A 17173-nucleotide genomic window follows, 5' to 3' on the forward strand; every position below is an offset into this window, starting at 1 on the left:
GGGTTGCAGACTGGCAGGGAGACGAGTTTGAACGGCTCGTCTCTCCTGTTCCCAACACTTTCAAAAAAGTATCTGATGTAACAAAACCAGGAGTCAAATGACTTTGTCTTGAAATGATTAAGGATGTTCAACAAGGCAATTCAAAATTATTATTTTTCTATTTTTGTGTTTTTTGCGCATGTGTCTGTTTGCTTCATTCTGAAAAAAATATAATATATAAAAGTTAGCAACCTCCGGAAGATCCAGATGAGGACAGCAAAAGAGGTTTTGGTCCATAAGTAAATACTCTTTTTTTTCTCTCTCTTTACTTGGTTTTGAGTAACAAAAGTTTTGGTCCAGTTTAAAAAGACGAGAAAATTATATATAAACATGTTATTTCATTTTCATTTATTATTTATTTTTTGCTTTCCGTCGGGATGCATGTTGGTTGTAAGTGGGCGTGTTGCCGGTATTGCGTGAACATCTTTCTTAGGTTTTAGTGAGAAATTGTCGTTGTTCTTAAAATCAAAAGAGAGAAGGAAAGGAAGAATTTTTTTTTCTCTTTTTGTGTGTCTATGTTAGTGGCTGCATGACTTGGCAAGCGTGAAGGGTGAGACGTAGAAACATGGCGGTCAACCCCCTCCATCCCCTTAACTGGGAATTCGGAAGCGTTGGTAGCTTGGTTTTGTTCTGTTTTTTGAAATACCCTGTTAGTGACTCCTGATTTCTTATTCGATGAACAAATCCCTGCTCAAATAGGAAAAGCAAACTCAAAGTTCAAAAAACTTTTGCAGTGGCTCAGAAGACTCAAAACTAAAATTTAAGAGTGGCCAGGAGGATTCTCTTCGGGGTTCTTCCAAACCCTTTTTTATTCTTCTCCCATTTCACTGGCTTTAATGTTATTTATTCATTTTAATTTTTTTTCTTAGGAAAAAAATAGAGGAAAAAGAATATAAAGCTCTTTAGCTGCTTCTTTTTCTTTTAAATGTTTGAGGTAATACAGTTGTGCCCTCGTTTGATCAGGTTCCCAGAGGTTGATGGTTTTTCTCTTTTTCTTTCCTGTTTCCCTTCCTGACAGCTTTAAGTTACTTTCTGAGTTTTTGGCCCACCAGGCAAGTTGAAAGCCCAGCATCATCAGACCAAGATCAGGGCTGGGTTTGCTAGATGAGAAAATGCCCACATCCCCCTCCAGTAATGGCGCTAGCAGGCCACAGGCCCCGCCCTACTTCCACCGCATCACTTCCTGTGTTGCTTGCTAATTGCTCATGTGTGTGGAGAGTTCTCCGTTTTCAAAATGACACCACGGGCTGTTGTATAGCAATTGCCATTCCCAATATTTCTGGCTTCTCCATCTTCATTGTATCATCATCACCTTTATTATTCTTATTATTATTCTTATTATTTTTCTTAAAAAATAACATACATTGCTCCTAAAATAATTTTTCTTCTTCTTCTTCTTCTTCTTCTTTAAATTAACTTTCTTTTTCTAATTTGTTTGTTCATTCTTCCGATGTCTGGATTTTTCTCTCGCTCTTGCTCGCTGCTCTTCCCTCCCTCCCTTCCCTTTACCCACTCCAATTTCCCTAACAATGTCTCTTTTTAAGAAAATATTCTAATGGCCTGAGTGGCTGTTGCGTGGCACACCGGGCACTCCGGGTCAGTTCTCTCACAGATCCGCACGGCACACTCCATGCAGAAGAGATTATGGCCACACGGAACAAGGGCTGCCGTTACCTCGCTTTCGAAACACACCATGCACTCCCGGCTGCTCGAGATGGATGTCCGGGTGGTGGCGGAAGCACCCAGTTTGGAAAACCCTTGTAAGGGCTCCCCCTGAGACCTTCTAGGAAGCCCGGAGAGAGTAGGCTCTTGTATAGAAGAGGACGGGGAACGATGCGAGTTTGGATGGATGGCGCTAGTATTGCTAGATCGTTGCTGCTTAGAGAAGAGGACAGAAACAGGGTTGGTATTTTCCTGCCCAGCCCACAAGGGAGCACCAGACTCTGGAACCCCGTAGTAGAGATCTTGTTTGTTGACACCATAGTTGGGAAAGAGGTAACTATAATTGAAATCATTTTGGTCATTCAGCCGGGGAGTCTCGTAAGCTGGGTCCACAGAGCAGTCGCCGATGCACCCGAGGCTGTTTTGACGGAAGGTGGAGAGAGGCTTGCAGCCAGGAGCTGGAGTGTGGACCCGCCAGGCCTCTGAGTAACGATTCTCCATGCCCGAATCAGGACTGCTGGACAGGAAGTCATTTTCGTTGTTGTATTCTAAAATCTTGCCCGTCCGGACTGCAATATGGGTTTCGATTTCCTCTCGGGCTCGCTCCACGTTGCCCGGCGCTCCTGTGATCTCAAAGACAGGGTCCCGGTCTCGGCTGGGTGTGATGATGTAGGTGTTGGTCTGCTGCTGGATCCGCTTGATGGTGGCTCCTTTGGGCCCCACCACCAAGCCTACTACACGGTATGGGACCCGGACCCGGATGGTGACTTGTCCCGGCAAGGTTGGGGCACTGCCGAAAGTCGTGCCGGCCTTGTTACGAGAGGCCCGTATCATGGAGAAGTGCTCGGCTGCAGAGATGATCTCTCTCCTCGCCATGGCGACGTCCTCCCGCCGCCCAGTCACCATGAACACAGGCTCTTCACCGCGTACTGGAGTCTTGATGTAGGTGTTGGTCTTGGCCCTCAGAGCTTTGATTTTGCAACCTTTAAAGACAGTAAAGGAAAAAGAGGAGACGGATTAAGTGGCCCTCTTGGCTTCCTTTGTTTTTCCTGATCCCTCCCCTCCCAGAATCTCATTCCTTGCCTACCTCGGAGATAATCAAGTGAGAACTGATTTCTCTCACTTCCCTAATGCCCAGCTCTGAAATACATTAAGGATGCTGGTGGTAGTTAGGCGTATTCTTTGTATGTTGGGGCAGAAGGGAGTCATTTTTTCTTTTAGTTTCTCATTATTGCAAAATTAATCCCCCCTCCCCCCCAAAAAACAAAGACAAGACAGTTGTGGCTCAGTGGTATAGCACCTGCTTGGTCTGTACACAAGGTCCCAGGTTCAATCCCCAGCATCTCCAGTTGTAAGGACCTGGTAGTAGGTGATGTGAATAAACTCTGCCCGAGACCCCGGAGAGCTGCTGCCAGTCTGAGTAGACAATACTGATCTTGATAGACCAAGGATCTGATTCAGCAGAAGGCAGCTTCATGTGTATGTGACAACCCTCCCGATCCTAAAAAGGGTGCTCCCCCATTCATTGAGAACCTTGCCTTGTTCTGAGTCAGACCATTGACTGATCTAGTTCCACACTGTCTGACTGACTGGACAGCAGCTCTCCAGAGGGTCGTGCAGAGAAGGACTTCTCCCAGCTCCCTGAGATACTGGAGATGTCAGGGATTGAACCTGGGACCTTGTGCATGCAAAACACGTGCTCTTCCGTTGAGCCATAGAAGATGACCTATCAGGTGCCTACTTCATGCACCACCAGGGTGTGCTTGTCAGAACTGCAGGCCTTACTGTGCACGAAAAATACACCACAAATCACGGCCATTCCATCCTTAAGAGTCAGAGAGATCCAGAAAGATCCCAGGGAGCCAGTCCTCTGGCGACTGCTTTAGAGATCCAAGCCAGTTGTCTTACTCCCTCAGCCCTTTGGTTGCTAAAGGGGATCGACTAGGCTGCCCCTCTGGGTTTCTATAACCGCTAGGGTTGCAAAGGTCCCTCTTTGCAAGCAGCGAGAGGTTTGGGGGGGCAGCGTGGTGTAGTGGTTAAGAGCGGTAGTTTGGAGCGGTAGACTTTGATCTGGAGAACCGGGTTTGATTTCCCACTCCTCCACATGAGTGGTGGAGGCTAATCTGGTGAACTGGGTTTGTTTCCCCATTCCTACACACGAAGCCAGCTGGGTGACCTTGGGCTAGTCACAGCTCTCTTAGAGCTCTCTCAGCCTCACCTACCTCACAGGGTTGTTGTGGGGAGAGGTAGGGGAAGGTGATTGTAAGCCGGTTTGAGTCTCCCTTAAGTGGTAGAGAAAGTCGGCATATAAAAACCAACTCTTCTTCTTCTTCTTTAGGAGAGGGGAGGGACTTCAATGCCATAGTCCAATTGGCAAAGCAGCCATTTTCTCCAGGCGAACTGATCTCTATTGGCTGGAGATCAGTTGTCATAGCAGGAGATCTCCAGCTAGTCCCTGGAGGTTGGCAACCTTAATAACCGCTATAAGCGTTAGCCCAAATAACAATCAGTCCTTTGGTTTTTAAATAATGGGAGGACAGGACAACGTGGAGTGAATTAATACAGTAAGTGCGGCAGCAGTCTCAGCAATTTATAATAGTGAAGGGGGTGTGGCTCGGTAAGAGATCGTTGGTTTGAGAGGCTAGCATGGCGAGATACTGGGGCAGAGATCCCATGATCAGATCTTCCTAGCGTGCTTAGAAGGCCAACAGCAGCTGTAACAGGGACCAATTTGGATTAGGGGCATTACATGGGAAAGAAGGGGATTAACCCTCTTTCCCTTGCATGGATCTCTCGGCCTCTTTCCCCTTAGAATATGGATGTTTGAAGCAAGTCCACGTTTTTAGAGTGTGTGTGTTTGCCCTTATTGAATCAGAAGAAGAAGAAGAAGAAGAGGAGGAAGAAGAAGAAGAGGAGGAGAAGAAGGAGGAAGAAGAAGAGGAGGAGGAAGAAGAAGAAGTTGTTTTTATATGCCGACTTTACCACTTAAGGGAGACTCAAACCGGCTTACAATCACCTTCCCTTCCCCTCCCCACAACAAACACCCTGTGAGGTAGGCAGGGCTGAGAGAGCACTAACAGAGTTGTGACTTGCCCAAGGTCACCCAGCTGGCTTTGTGTGGAGGAGCGGGGAAACTTACCCACTACACCACGCTGGCTACTGTGGACTCCTCAAGGGAGGGGCCTTGGATTAATGGCAGAACTTCTGCTTGGCATGCAGAAGGTCCCAGGTTCAATCCCCAGCATCTCCAGTTAAAAGGATTATAGTGGGTGATGTGAAAGACCTCTGCCTGAGACCCTGGAGAGCCGCTGCTAGTCTGAATAGACACTGCTAACTTTGATGCACGATGGTTCCGTTCAGTATAAGGCAGCTAGCTCTGTGTCTGTGTCCTCCCACAAGCCAGAGATCCCCTCTGGAAGCCCCCAGACCCAAGCCAAACATAACTGGAAAACAGATCACATTGACCCTGGAGGTCCCTTCCAACTCTATGATTCTATGTTCTATTACTTGCCCGGTTCCATGGGCCACAGGGGTGGACTGAGACTTAAAAACAGCCCTGGAACAAGCTGAGCCAAGATCCCCCTTCAGTGCTGGCTGTGTTGTAGGAGCTACTTGGTTGGCTGGGTCAGCAGCCATGATGGCAATAGGAGTAGGCTTGCCCAGGCTCGTTGTCATCAGTATGACCTGGGTCTGCGTCTAGTACTGCAGCATCTCAGGGTCCCTAGGCTCAGTTTTCTCCTGCCCACCAGCAGCCATCCAATGCAGCGGCCTACCAGTTAAAGGGCTTCACCCCAGTGGGCCCCACTGTAGGGTTGCCTAGTCCCCTTTGGCCACCAGTGGGAAATGTGGGAAGGGAAGGTTGCCAGATCCAGGTGGGGAAATTCCTGGAGATTTGGGGATGGAGCTTTGAGAGGACAAGGACCTCAGTGGGGTACGATGCCAAGGAGTCCACCCTCCAAAGCATTCATTTTCTCCAGGGTAACTGAAATGTGTACTCTGGAGATGAGCTGTAATTCCAGAGGATCCCCAGGTCCCACCTGGCGGCTGGGATCCCTACCCCACTGTGACTGGGACCCTTTGAATGTTGTCCCCAAAACCTCCCCCTTTTGGCAGGACTACACCAAGCTTAGCATCGCCAACCTCCAGGTACTAGCTGGAGATCTCCTGCTATTACAACTGATCTCCAGCCAATAGAGATCAGTTCACCTGTAGACAATGGCTGCTTTGGCAACTGGACTCTATGGCACTGAAGCCCCTCCCCTCCCCAAAACCCACCCTCCGCAGGCTCCGCCCCCAACATTTCCCACTGGTGCCGAAGGGGGACCTGGCAAGCCTAACCATGCTGCCAGTAAATCACTTTACTGTGACTTTAGCCATACTTCAGCAGCTTCCTCTCAATTTCTGTCTGTCGTACCAGGATAATCAAACTGGCCTATCCTACAGGGCTGGTTTAAGGATTATAAGATAATGTATGTGAAGCACCAGAAGTGCTATGCAAATTCTAAAGCGTTATGATGATGATGTTATCATTGCTGTAATGGTTTTATTCTCTTTCAGATCACTGACTGCTGCTTTCAAGCTGTTATTTCATCATCAGCTGGGTTTATGGAGGTTCTATATGAACTTATTGATGGTTTTATTGTGTTTTAACAGTGTCTTTTTATATACTAGAAGGTGCCGTGGGAGCCTTTTTGGGAGGAAAGCTGTGGGATAAAAAATGTTTAACTAACTAATGAAATAAAGAAATAAACCAAGGAGACTAGGAGAAGCAACAGTCTTGCTGCAGATAAGGTTGCCAATTCTTGCCTGGGAAATTCCTGGAGTGGGGGTAGTACCTTTGGAGGAGGGAGTTTGGGGAGAGATTTCACCTAGAATCTATGACATACCACAGTCCACTCTCTGAAGCTCCAAGGGAACTGATCTCCATAGTCTGGAAATCAGCTAGGGTGCCAAGCCTGCCAACAGTTGACTTTGCCCACCACTTGGGGTTGCCAACCTCCAGGTACTAGCTGGAGATCTCCTGCTATTACAACTGATCTCCAGCCAAAAGAGATCAGTTTACCTGGAGAAAATGGCTACTCTGGCAATTGTACTCTATGGCACTGAAGTCCCCCCCCCCAAACCCCACCCTCCTCAGGCTTCGCCCCAAAAACCTCCCACCGGTGGCAAAGAGGGACCTGAAAAACCTACCACCACTCCTTGGACCAGTGACAGGAGAATTTTATTTTAAACATTGGTGACCTGTGCACTGGAGCATCACTTTAGGGAAAAACCTGTGACACAGGGTAGCTCTGGGAATTGCCAGACGTTCTGTGGTAAAACCATAGAGTCTCAGGTGATTCCTAGAGCTGCCCCATGTCACCTCCAGGTTTCCCCAAGAAGTGACACAGCAGCACACAGGACGTTGTGGAGGCCGCCTATGTCCCCACCCCCCAAACCTCCTGCCACTTGCACACCCTGTCAACCCTTAGGTGAGTTGTAATTCTGGGAGAACTCCAGGCCCCATCTGGAGACCGGCAATCTTAACAGTGGAGGCAGCGGGCAGCCAGCTCGCCCTTCTGCCACTGCCAGCCAGTTCCCTGGACCTTTAGAGAGGTTTCCTCACAAGTAACAAACTTTGTGAAGTCCTACTCACGAGCGAGGCCCTTAGAGAGAGGCCTCTTCACATAGAAAGGGTTCCGTGTAGGGTTGCCAGCTGGGGGTTGGGAAATGCTTGGAAGATTTCGGGGGTGGAACCTGGGGAGAACAGGGTTTGGGGAGGGGTGGGACTTCAGAAGGGTTTTTCTCCAGGGGAACCGATCTTGGACTTCTGGGATTCAATTGTAATAGTGGGAGCTCTCCAGGTGCCACCTGGAGGTTGGCAAGCCTAGTTCCATGTGAACAACAGCCTGCTTAGGGCCCACTCATGACGGAGGCAAGGGAGCCAGGAGCCATCTCAAAAGGGCTACAGTCCTTTTGACCAACCTCCAGGTGGTGGCTGGAGATCTCCCGCTATTACAACTGATCTCCAGGGGACAGAGGTCAGTTTCCCTGAAGAAAATGGCCACTTCGGAAGGTGGACTCTATGGCATTATACCCCACTGAAGACCCTCCCCTTTTCAAACCCTGCCCTCCACAGGCTCCACCCCCAAAATCTCCAGGTATTTCCCAACCTGGAGCTGGCAACCCTATCTACAAGCATAGAAAGTGTCCTTGCTCAGGTTCCTGTCCTGTGATCAGAACTGTTGAAAAAAAGCAACGTTCCTGATCACAGGGGCAGAGCATGCATGTGAACACTCCCTATACACTGTACGCTCACGAGTAGGCAACCTAGGGTTGCCAACCTCCAGGTACTAGCTGGCGATCTCCTGCTATTACAACTGATCTCCAGCCGATAGAGATCAGTTCCCCTGGAGAAAATGGCCGCTTTGGCAATTGGACTCTATGGCATTGAAGTCCCTCCCCTCCCCAAACCCCACCCTCCTCAAGCTCCACCCCAAAACCTCCTGCCTGTGGCAAAGAGGGACCTGGCAACCCTAAGGCAACCTCATGTAAATGGGGGCAGAACCAATGCACTGACACCCACTCTCTCCGTATACACCAGTGGTTCCCAAAGTGGGCAGTACCACCCCGTGGGGGGAGGTGGGATTACCCGGGGGGGCACTAAGAGGCAGGGGGGCAGCAGGGGGGCGCTAGAGGTAGGCCCCTTCAACTGTGTTGTTGGACAGGGTAGGGGGTGCTGGGGTTGAGTTTGTGGAGCCAAGGGGGCGGTGGCCCGAAATGTTTGGGAACCACAGGTATACAGATTGATTTCGACATGTGTAACGTCACGCACAAAACGGTACGGTTTTGGAAATAAGTCCATGAAAAGTTATTAACCTTTTTTTTTGTCATCAAGTCACAGCTGACTTAAGGTGACCCGTAGGGTTTTCAAGGCAAGAGATGTTCAGAGATGGTTTGACATTTCCTGCCTCCACGTCACAACCCTGGTGTTCTTTGGCGCTTCTCCCATCCAAATACTTGCCAGGGTTGACTTTGCTTAGCTCCTGAGATCTGACGAGAATCAGTTGACTAGAATCAGTTGACTAGTCAACTATATATGATTCTTCATTCAGGCAGGTGGCTATTTACAAGCTTAATTTATACATGAAAGGTTTGATGAACATCAGCAGAGCGAATCCAAATGTTTAAAGCGGAGGGTGCCATACCAGCGTAATCCTGGTGATGAATAGCCAGATTTTTTTAAAGGGTGTGTGTGTAAGAGGTGGGATGTCTTAGAAACGAAACCCATTGTTTCCTCTCCCCCCTCCCAAAAATTTATGGAGATAGGGGAAATGATTCACCCCAAGAGAGGCTTCAGGCGATTCTTGGAAATTCCAGCTTACATGGCAAGAATGGGCAGAGAGCCAGCGGGCCAAGCTCATTGCTGGCTTGCGCTTTGGAGGATACAACCGCAGTGTAGCTTGGAAAAAAAAAAAAACAATACTGCCCCTAATGGACTGCTCTTTCTCTCTCTCCCTCTCTCTCTCAGGAAACCCTGCGCTGAAGGGATCAATTGCACTGGGGCCAGGAACCTGCACTGCTAAAATCTTCCGTTGTCCAGAGTCCATTTACGAGACAAAACAACTCTGCTTCTTCCCCCACACGACCATTTGAACGCTCTTCTCAGATCATGCATCTAGCTAAGAAGGACATGCAGGTTCTCCCTGTTTTAATGTATACAGTGGGCAGGGCTTGGGATGTGTGTGGGGGGGAGTGGAAGGAGGAAAAGGGAGCCTAACGTAATAGGAAAGGTGAAACAAAGGGGTCATGTAGACAGACGGAGAGACAAAGGAAGGGGAAATCCATGCTGAGTGCAGAGGGAGGTAAAGCAGGCAAGTTGAAGATGTAGCTGGGGACAAACGTACTACAAGACTATCGAGGGCGAGAGAGAGAATGATCAGAGATAGAGGAGGAAAGAATAGACCAAAAGGCAAAAGGGACCCTTGACGAGACGGCAGAGGAGGAAAGGGGGAGGGAAGACCAAAGAAAGGAGGCAGGGTGTAGCTGGCAGAAGGATGCACAGGATGGTTGAGCGGCCCCTCAACAGGACACACTGACAGATGGAGGGACTCCTTGTCACACTGAACTGAGGGGGGTGAAAAATTACACACTCGTAGGCAAGGAACAAGAGGTGAGTGTCTATGCAGAGTCCAACCCATGCTCTCCATTTCGACAAGCGCATCTGTGCGCTGCAGTGAACTGAATGTGGATTGCTAATCGCCCCTTTTACATGCGCTGGTGACTCGTTGGGACAGACTTAACTTTTACATTTCGGATCCGTGGGCCGGTGAAGCAAATATATGCCCAAAGTGTCAGGATCCCGAGTTTCCTTGTCCAGGGAAACTCTCTCCCAGTGGGCCGAATTAAGGCCACAAGGACCCGCTCACCAGAACACGATCATCGTGACAAAACCCCTTCTGAAATTCAAATTCTGCTGCAAAAGGCAGGCAAAGAGGAGGTGATACAGACCAGGGCTGCAGCACTGAGGAACAGCATTGAGGGACGATAGGTCGACACCCCCCCCCTTATGACACTGATCAGAAGTGGCAGCTCAGGGCTGGTTTAAGCCCTGGAAGGGAAACAAACAAGCGCAAGACGTGTTCCCCGCCCAATTAGGGCTTAAAGCAGCCGAGGGATTCATTTTCGGTTGGGGAAATGGCACAGGGCAGGGGGAGAGTTAACCCCCGTTTCATAGCCCCAATCTATATTCCCCCATCCTCCGGTGCCTATTTTTTGAGGGGCCAGGGTTGCCAACCCCCAAGTACTAGCTGGAGATCTCCTGCTATTACAACTGATCTCCAGCTGATAGAGATCAGTTCACCTGGAGAAAATGGCCGCTTTGGCGATTGGACTCTATGGCACTGAAGTCCCTCCCCTCCCCAAACCCCGCCCTCCTCAGGCTCCACCCCAAAAACCTCCCGCCGGTGGCGAAGAGGGACCTGCAAGCCTATGAGGGGCACATCATCAGATCCGATCATAGGCCCCTCATTTCCAATAGACCCAAAGAAGCACAAGCCACCCTTATGATATAACTGGATTTTACTAATGCAGAAGATTGCTGGCTTGTTTTCCCTCTCTGGGTATTTCTTGGTGAAAGAGATATATTGCTGACCTTCTCCTCCTATTCCCAGAACATATCTAAAAAACACACGTGAAGTGGTTGAAAAAGTGTATTTAACTTATTTAGAATATTACTCGGCCTGCCTTTCTCCCCAAACAGTCAGAACGCTGTAAAAAGGAATTTCCACTGCCCAGGAAACTGTAGTTCTGAGGAGGAGGCCCAGGTCACAACCGTACACACACAGTCTCATCAAATACAGACAATCTTACAAAACGAAAGGGGGGGGAAAATAATTTTATTTCTGAGATTACATAAATTGACAGTATCATTGCAATGGGCTTACAACCTGGACCATCTCATGATAAGGAGTACCTGTTTCCTGCCACCACCCCATGATCTCTAGCCGATAATTCCCTCACCAAACTACAGTTCCTAATATTATTTGTGTGTGTGTGTGTGAGGGGTGATGGTTATCTTGACATTAGGTTTGCCAGTCAGTGGCTGGCACCCAGCAGGAGACTGGGGGGCAGAGACATAGGGGGGTGCTATCATGTTGACAGCATGATGACATTTCTGGAGTAAACCTTGATGTCATGCCACTCTAGGATTCACCGGAAACTCTATGGTAAAACTCTTACCATAGAGTTTCTGCTGAATCCTAGAGAGGTGTGATGTCACTTCTGGGTTGGCCCTGAAAATTATGTTTATGCCACGGTGATTTTTGCATTATTTCCTCCCTGCTGGCCTACCGAACAGCAGAGGGGGTTGGGGGGCTGCTGCCAGGAGACTTGGCGGCCCTACTCGATATTCACCCAATAAATTCCCTCTTTCAAATAAGAGAACCTAGTAATTGAAACGGTATCCTCTCCAGCTGCAATTAAGTAAAACTGCACATGAAAGAAATACATTTGATTTGAAGGGTGTCGGAAAAGAGTTCAGGAGCGTAAGAATGAGGGCAAGCAGGTGACCACAGGACTTGTAATATCGAGACCAGTTTCTCAGGGCCGGTCTAGACATGACGGCAACAGTTCTTGGTGCTGAAACTCGAAACTGCTCCAAACACATAGAAAGGAGAACGTGAGGTCTTTGGTTTTAAGCAAAAGGGGTATGTGAATGAGGGGTGCTGGACCCTCTCCTCTCCTGCAGCGTAGCTTCTCATAGACTCTCTGGCTAGGCACTCTTTCTTCAGCAGGTGCTCCCAGAACATACCACAACATGAATGTGCTTCAAATAAAAGTACTTGGGGAGAGGTTCTGCAGGACTTTAAAAGCTGGGGGTGGGTGGGGGAATGAGCAGGCAGAAGCCCTCAGTGTGGTGTAGTGGTTAAGAGCGGTGGTTTGGAGCGGTAGACTCTGAACTGGAGAACCGGGTTCAATCCCCCGCTCCTCCACATGAGCGGCAGACGCTAATCAGATGAACCAGGTTGGTTTCCCCACTCCTGCACACGAAGCCAGCTGGGTGACCCTGGGCTAGTCACAGCTCTCTCAGCCTCACCTACCTCACAGGGTGTCTGTTGTGGGGAGGGGAAGGGAAGGTGATGGTAAGCCGGTTTGATTCTGCCTTAAGTGGTAGAGAAAGTCGGCATGTAAGAAAACCAACTCTTCTTCTTCAACAAATTTACTCCCCATGACAAACATTCCCCTTTGGCAAGTGAGAGGAGTCCCACCTGTACTTCCACATTGGAAGCTGCAAGGGGAGGAGGAAATTACCCCGCCAGTAACCTCAAGCGGAGTTCACTGCCACTACTCCCGTCTCACTTCTACTGCCCGCCACATCTCAATAGTAGTAGAAGCCTCTGTCACTAGCTGCACGCCTACCAGCCTGACCACTGCCGTCACCTACAGAAGAAAGAATACTCTTTATTCTCTTCACCTCATTGCTACCCCAGCCGTCTTTTAAAATAGCACACCAAGCAGCACGTGCCCTACAGGTCATTCTGGACTCTCAAGAGGTCGCTTCCTGTCGCAAGAGTTTGGCCGCCATTTTAATAACCATACTCTCACAAGAAGGGGTCTGGGAGCTGGTATGCGCTATTTTTGAAGAGGCCCCAGAGAGCAAGGGGAAATATCTCCTTCAGTGCTCGGGCAAGGGCAGTAGTAGACAGGCTGCTGGCTGGCAGGCAGGCAAGGAGAGACTGGCAGCTGGTGGACGGGGGGGTTGCCACCCCCTAAAACAGACCACCTGAGACAACTGCCTCAGGTTGCCTCGTCTCAGAGCTGGCCCTGCATGCCACGGTCAGGCTGCTCTTGTTCCACTGTGTGTTGTGCCTCAGAAGAGCGGAGCAATACAACTGACTGAAAGCAGGAGTAACACTTCTAGTTCCCTGGAGGCTCAGTGTGATGCCGGCAACAAGATCCTGTCCCTTCCTCAAGTGGGAGGAGCAGTGTCCTGAATGCTGCAAATATTTGGAACCACCCCTTACCCACCACTGCCAGATGAGTCTTGCGATTCTCTACCTCATCCCTGCTAACTTTCTTTAATGGGGAATGCTCTTGCTTGGAATAGAAGAAGAAGAAGAGTTGGTTTTCATATGCTGACTTTCTCTACCACTTAAGGAAGAATCTAACAGGCTTACAATCACTGTCCCTTCCTCTCCCCACAACAGACACTCTGTGAGGTAGGTGGGGCTGAGAGAGTGTGTCTAGCCCAAGGTCGCCCAGCTGGCTTCACGTGGCGGAGTGGGGAAACCAACCCGGTTCACCAGATTAGCCTCCGCCGCTCATGTGGAGGAGAGGGGAATCAAACCCGGTTCTCCCGATCAGAGTCCACCGCTCCACCACTCTTAACCACTATGCCATGAATCCATAAAGCTGCCTTATATTGAAGCTGCCTTATACTTGGTCCATCAAGGTCAGTACTGTCTACTCAGACTGGCAGCAGCTCTCCAGGGTCTCAGGCAGCGGTCTTTCATTATCACCTGCTGCCAGATCCTTTAACTGGAGGTGCCAGAGATTGAACCTGGGACCTTCTGCATGCCAAACAGATGCTCTGCCAATGGACCACAGTCCCTCCCCATTCTTCCTTGCTAAGGATACTGAAGAGCCAGGTGTGTTGTCAAGAGGGAAATCTTGTTGCTCATTTCACCTGAAACTGCAGAACAAAAGAGCTAAACACTCAGCATTTCTTCTAGTTCCTAGCCCCAAAGTCAACACCATATGTGTACCGGCGCTCCAATTCAGACCACAGACACAGGTGGCTCAAGCTGATGCGGGGAAGCGAGCCAAGCTTTATAAACTCATTAGTTGCTTTTCAGCACTCAAAGTGGCATACACAAGGTACGCTGTACTAAACATGTCTTTTAAACAATTATATAGAAAACAATTTTTAAAACACACCATCTAAAACCAGTAACTCTATAGCAGTGATGGCGAACCTTTTAGAGACCGAGTGCCCAAACTGCAACCCAAAACCCACTTATTTATGGCAAAGTGCCAACACAGCTAGAACTCCACATGGGGCTAGGGGTTGCCAGGTCCCTCTTTGCCACCTGCAGGAGGTTTTTGGGGTGGAGCCTGAGGAGGGTGGGGTTTGGGGAGGGACTTCAATGCCATAGAGTCCAATTGCCAAAGCAGCCATTTTCTCCAGGTGAACTGAAATAGAAGATCTCCTGCTACTACCTGGAGGTTGGCAACCTTGCATGGGCAGCTGAGCGGGGGAAGGAAAGCAGCTGGAGCACAGCCCCCACCCCTTCAGTTTGGTTCTTTTTCCAACTGTTATCTTCATACGAATTTAAAAAGACTGTTATGCGGGGGGGGGGGCTGATGGTGGGGACAGCCCTCTGCACACACTCAGAGGCACCTTCAGAGAGTTGCTTCCAGTCAGAGTACTGAGCTAGGTGGACCAGTGGTCTTACTTAGTTTGAGTTGTGTTCATAACTCCATGGCAGAGCCTGCCATATGCATTCAGAAGGGGGTCCATGGTTCAATCCCTGACACGTCTTGTGTAAAAGACCTTAGAAAGACCTACTGTCTGGGACTATGGAAAAACCACTGCATGTCTACTTTGACCAATAGTTAGGGTTGCCAGGTTGCTGGCACCGGTGGGCAATTGCCTGCCAATCCAGCAGGCTGCTCTGAGCGGAGGCAGCATGTGCAGCTGCTCAACCCCGCTCCCAAAAGCCTCCTACCGGTGGAGAGGGAGGACCTGGCAACCCTACCAATAATCTATATTAGATAGCTTCATGTATTCATAAACATGTGTGTGTTATATGCTGTCAAGTTGCTTCTGACTTATGGTGACCATATGAATTAATTATCTCCAAAACGTCCTATCATTAACATCCATGCTCAGGTCTTGCAAACTGAAGGCCCTGGCTTCCTTTATTGAGTCGATCCATCTCATGTTGGGGCTTCCTCTTTTCCTAAAACCTTCAACTTTCCCTAGTGTTATTGTCTTTCTTCACAGACATGGTGGGAAGTGCCGTCAAGTCACTTCTGACTTATGGCAACCCTGTAGGGTTTTCAAGGCAAGAGAGGAACAGAGGTGGTTGCCATTGCCTCCCTGTGTATAGCAACCCTAGACTTCCTTGGTGGTCTCCCATCCAAGTATTAACCAGGGCCAACCCTGCTTAACTTCTGAGATCTGACAAGATCGGGCTAGCCTGGGCCATCCAAGTCATGGCATTCATAGGCATATATAGTAAAAACAAATTTGGGGGAATAGGAGTTTTCTTTCAGGTATCTTTGGGTTGAGTTATAAATATTTTTACATCAGTCAGGGTTAAGTGCTGTAAATTTCATGCAACATTTGTTTGTCAGGATGTCTTCCACAAAGGCTTGTTTTTTTTGCGTATGTTTTTTTTGATTATATTATCGACTGTTTCACACATTAACAGTGCCATCCTAAGCAGAATTACACCCTTCTGCTTAGGATAGCTGCTTAACACAGAGTTGACACTGTGTATACTAAACAGGGAAGGCAGCATAGTCAGTGCTTAGATGGGGGACCACCAAGGAAGAATCTGCAGTGTACGGCAAACCACTTCAGCTTCTCACTTGCCTCGAAAACCCCATGCTGGGATCACCATAGGTCTTTTATAGGGTTGCCAGGTCCCTCTTCACCACCGGTGGGAGATTTTTTAGGCGGAGCCTGAGGAAGGCAGGGTTTGGGGAAGGGAGGGACTTCCATGCCATAGAGTCCAATTGCCAAAGTGGCCATTTTCTCCAGGTGAACTGATCTCTATCGGCTGGAGATCAGATGTAATAGCAGGAGATCTCAAGCTAGTACCTGGAGGTTGGCAAGCCTAGTCTGTTATGCCTTGATGGCACTTACCTACATATACCAAGCACAGAACTTGTAGCTGATCTCTGAGGAATGCAGCCATACAGTCCATGGGTTTTCAAGCACCCTTTTGTCATATTTACATTTTCCAAGGGGGAAAAAAATCAAATCTAGTTTAAAAATCCTAAAAAAAGGCCCTCATGCTAGTCTGCAACAGAGACTGAATAAGAACCACGATAAGGTACGTCTGGAAAATTACCAGACACCTGTGCAAACCCCCCCACACACACCTTTTTAATGCCATCACAGACATTTTTAAAAAATAAAATTGCATAATGGCCAAAACCAGATACTGACTATCTGGAGAATGAGATCATACACTTCCGTGCTATACTCGGCTTTTATTTTAAAAGACTTAAAAAAAAAAAAAGGCACACGCAACCGAGGGCCGGCCACCCATTTGTTATCTGCAGCTCTTCGCATCGCCAATGTAAACTGTTGCTAGATTGAAAACGGCACAGCCAGTAGTCGCGGCAGCAACGAGGCGCGGATCTTGAACGGCAACAGATCACAGCAACAGTACCGGGTGGGCGTGTCACGTTCTGCCCTGGAAGGCGCATGCCCAATCGTTGCCTCGGACCGTGTTTTTGCCACTTTCCGGATCGGGGAGGAGGGAAAGCAAACGGGGAAGTGGGGAGGCTTTGGCAGGTGCAAAGAGGGGGGACGCAAGATAAGAGTTAATGGTAAAGCGGGAGGGAAGACGGGGATGGAGGAAGTTAAATAGAGCCCTGTGACACAATTTCCTACTGCCCTAGATTTCCAGCCAGCTGAGCGGTAACGGCAAGGTTCATTCGGACAGGGATGGCGCTGAGCTGGTGGATTTCCTAGAAATGTCCTGTTTTCTCTCGGTGGCTCCCTCCTCTACCAGCCTTTCTCCGTTCTCGCTCGACGTACGGCTTGGGTCATATCGCTAAGAGCTATCCCAGTCAGCAGTCCGGTGCTAGCTCTAGACACATCTTGACGTATCAGAAGACTGGCAGCCTGCGCTGCCTCAGTGGGGGAGAAGCTTTCCTCAGGCTCTTTCCACATATTTTAAAGTTCCACCAAAGGTCTGATCATCTGGGGGTGGCCGGTATTGTCATGGGACTTAAGCAGGGCTGTGGGGAGGGA

General features: G+C 49.0%; 1 protein-coding gene across 1 annotated transcript in view; it reads right to left on the minus strand.

Moving 5' to 3' along the window:
- Positions 1 to 393: 393 nt before the first annotated feature.
- The window catches only part of MEX3A (mex-3 RNA binding family member A), a 30114-nt gene continuing 13334 nt past the window's right edge, over positions 394 to 17173 (minus strand). The window contains exon 2 of the mRNA XM_056853028.1: positions 394 to 2684. Coding sequence (XP_056709006.1) covers positions 1579 to 2684 — 1106 coding nt within the window. The 3' untranslated portion in view covers positions 394 to 1578. The remainder of the gene's footprint in view (positions 2685 to 17173) is intronic.

This window comes from Euleptes europaea, chromosome 7 (assembly GCF_029931775.1).
Source record: "Euleptes europaea isolate rEulEur1 chromosome 7, rEulEur1.hap1, whole genome shotgun sequence".
NCBI classification, from domain to species: Eukaryota; Metazoa; Chordata; class Lepidosauria; order Squamata; family Sphaerodactylidae; genus Euleptes; species Euleptes europaea.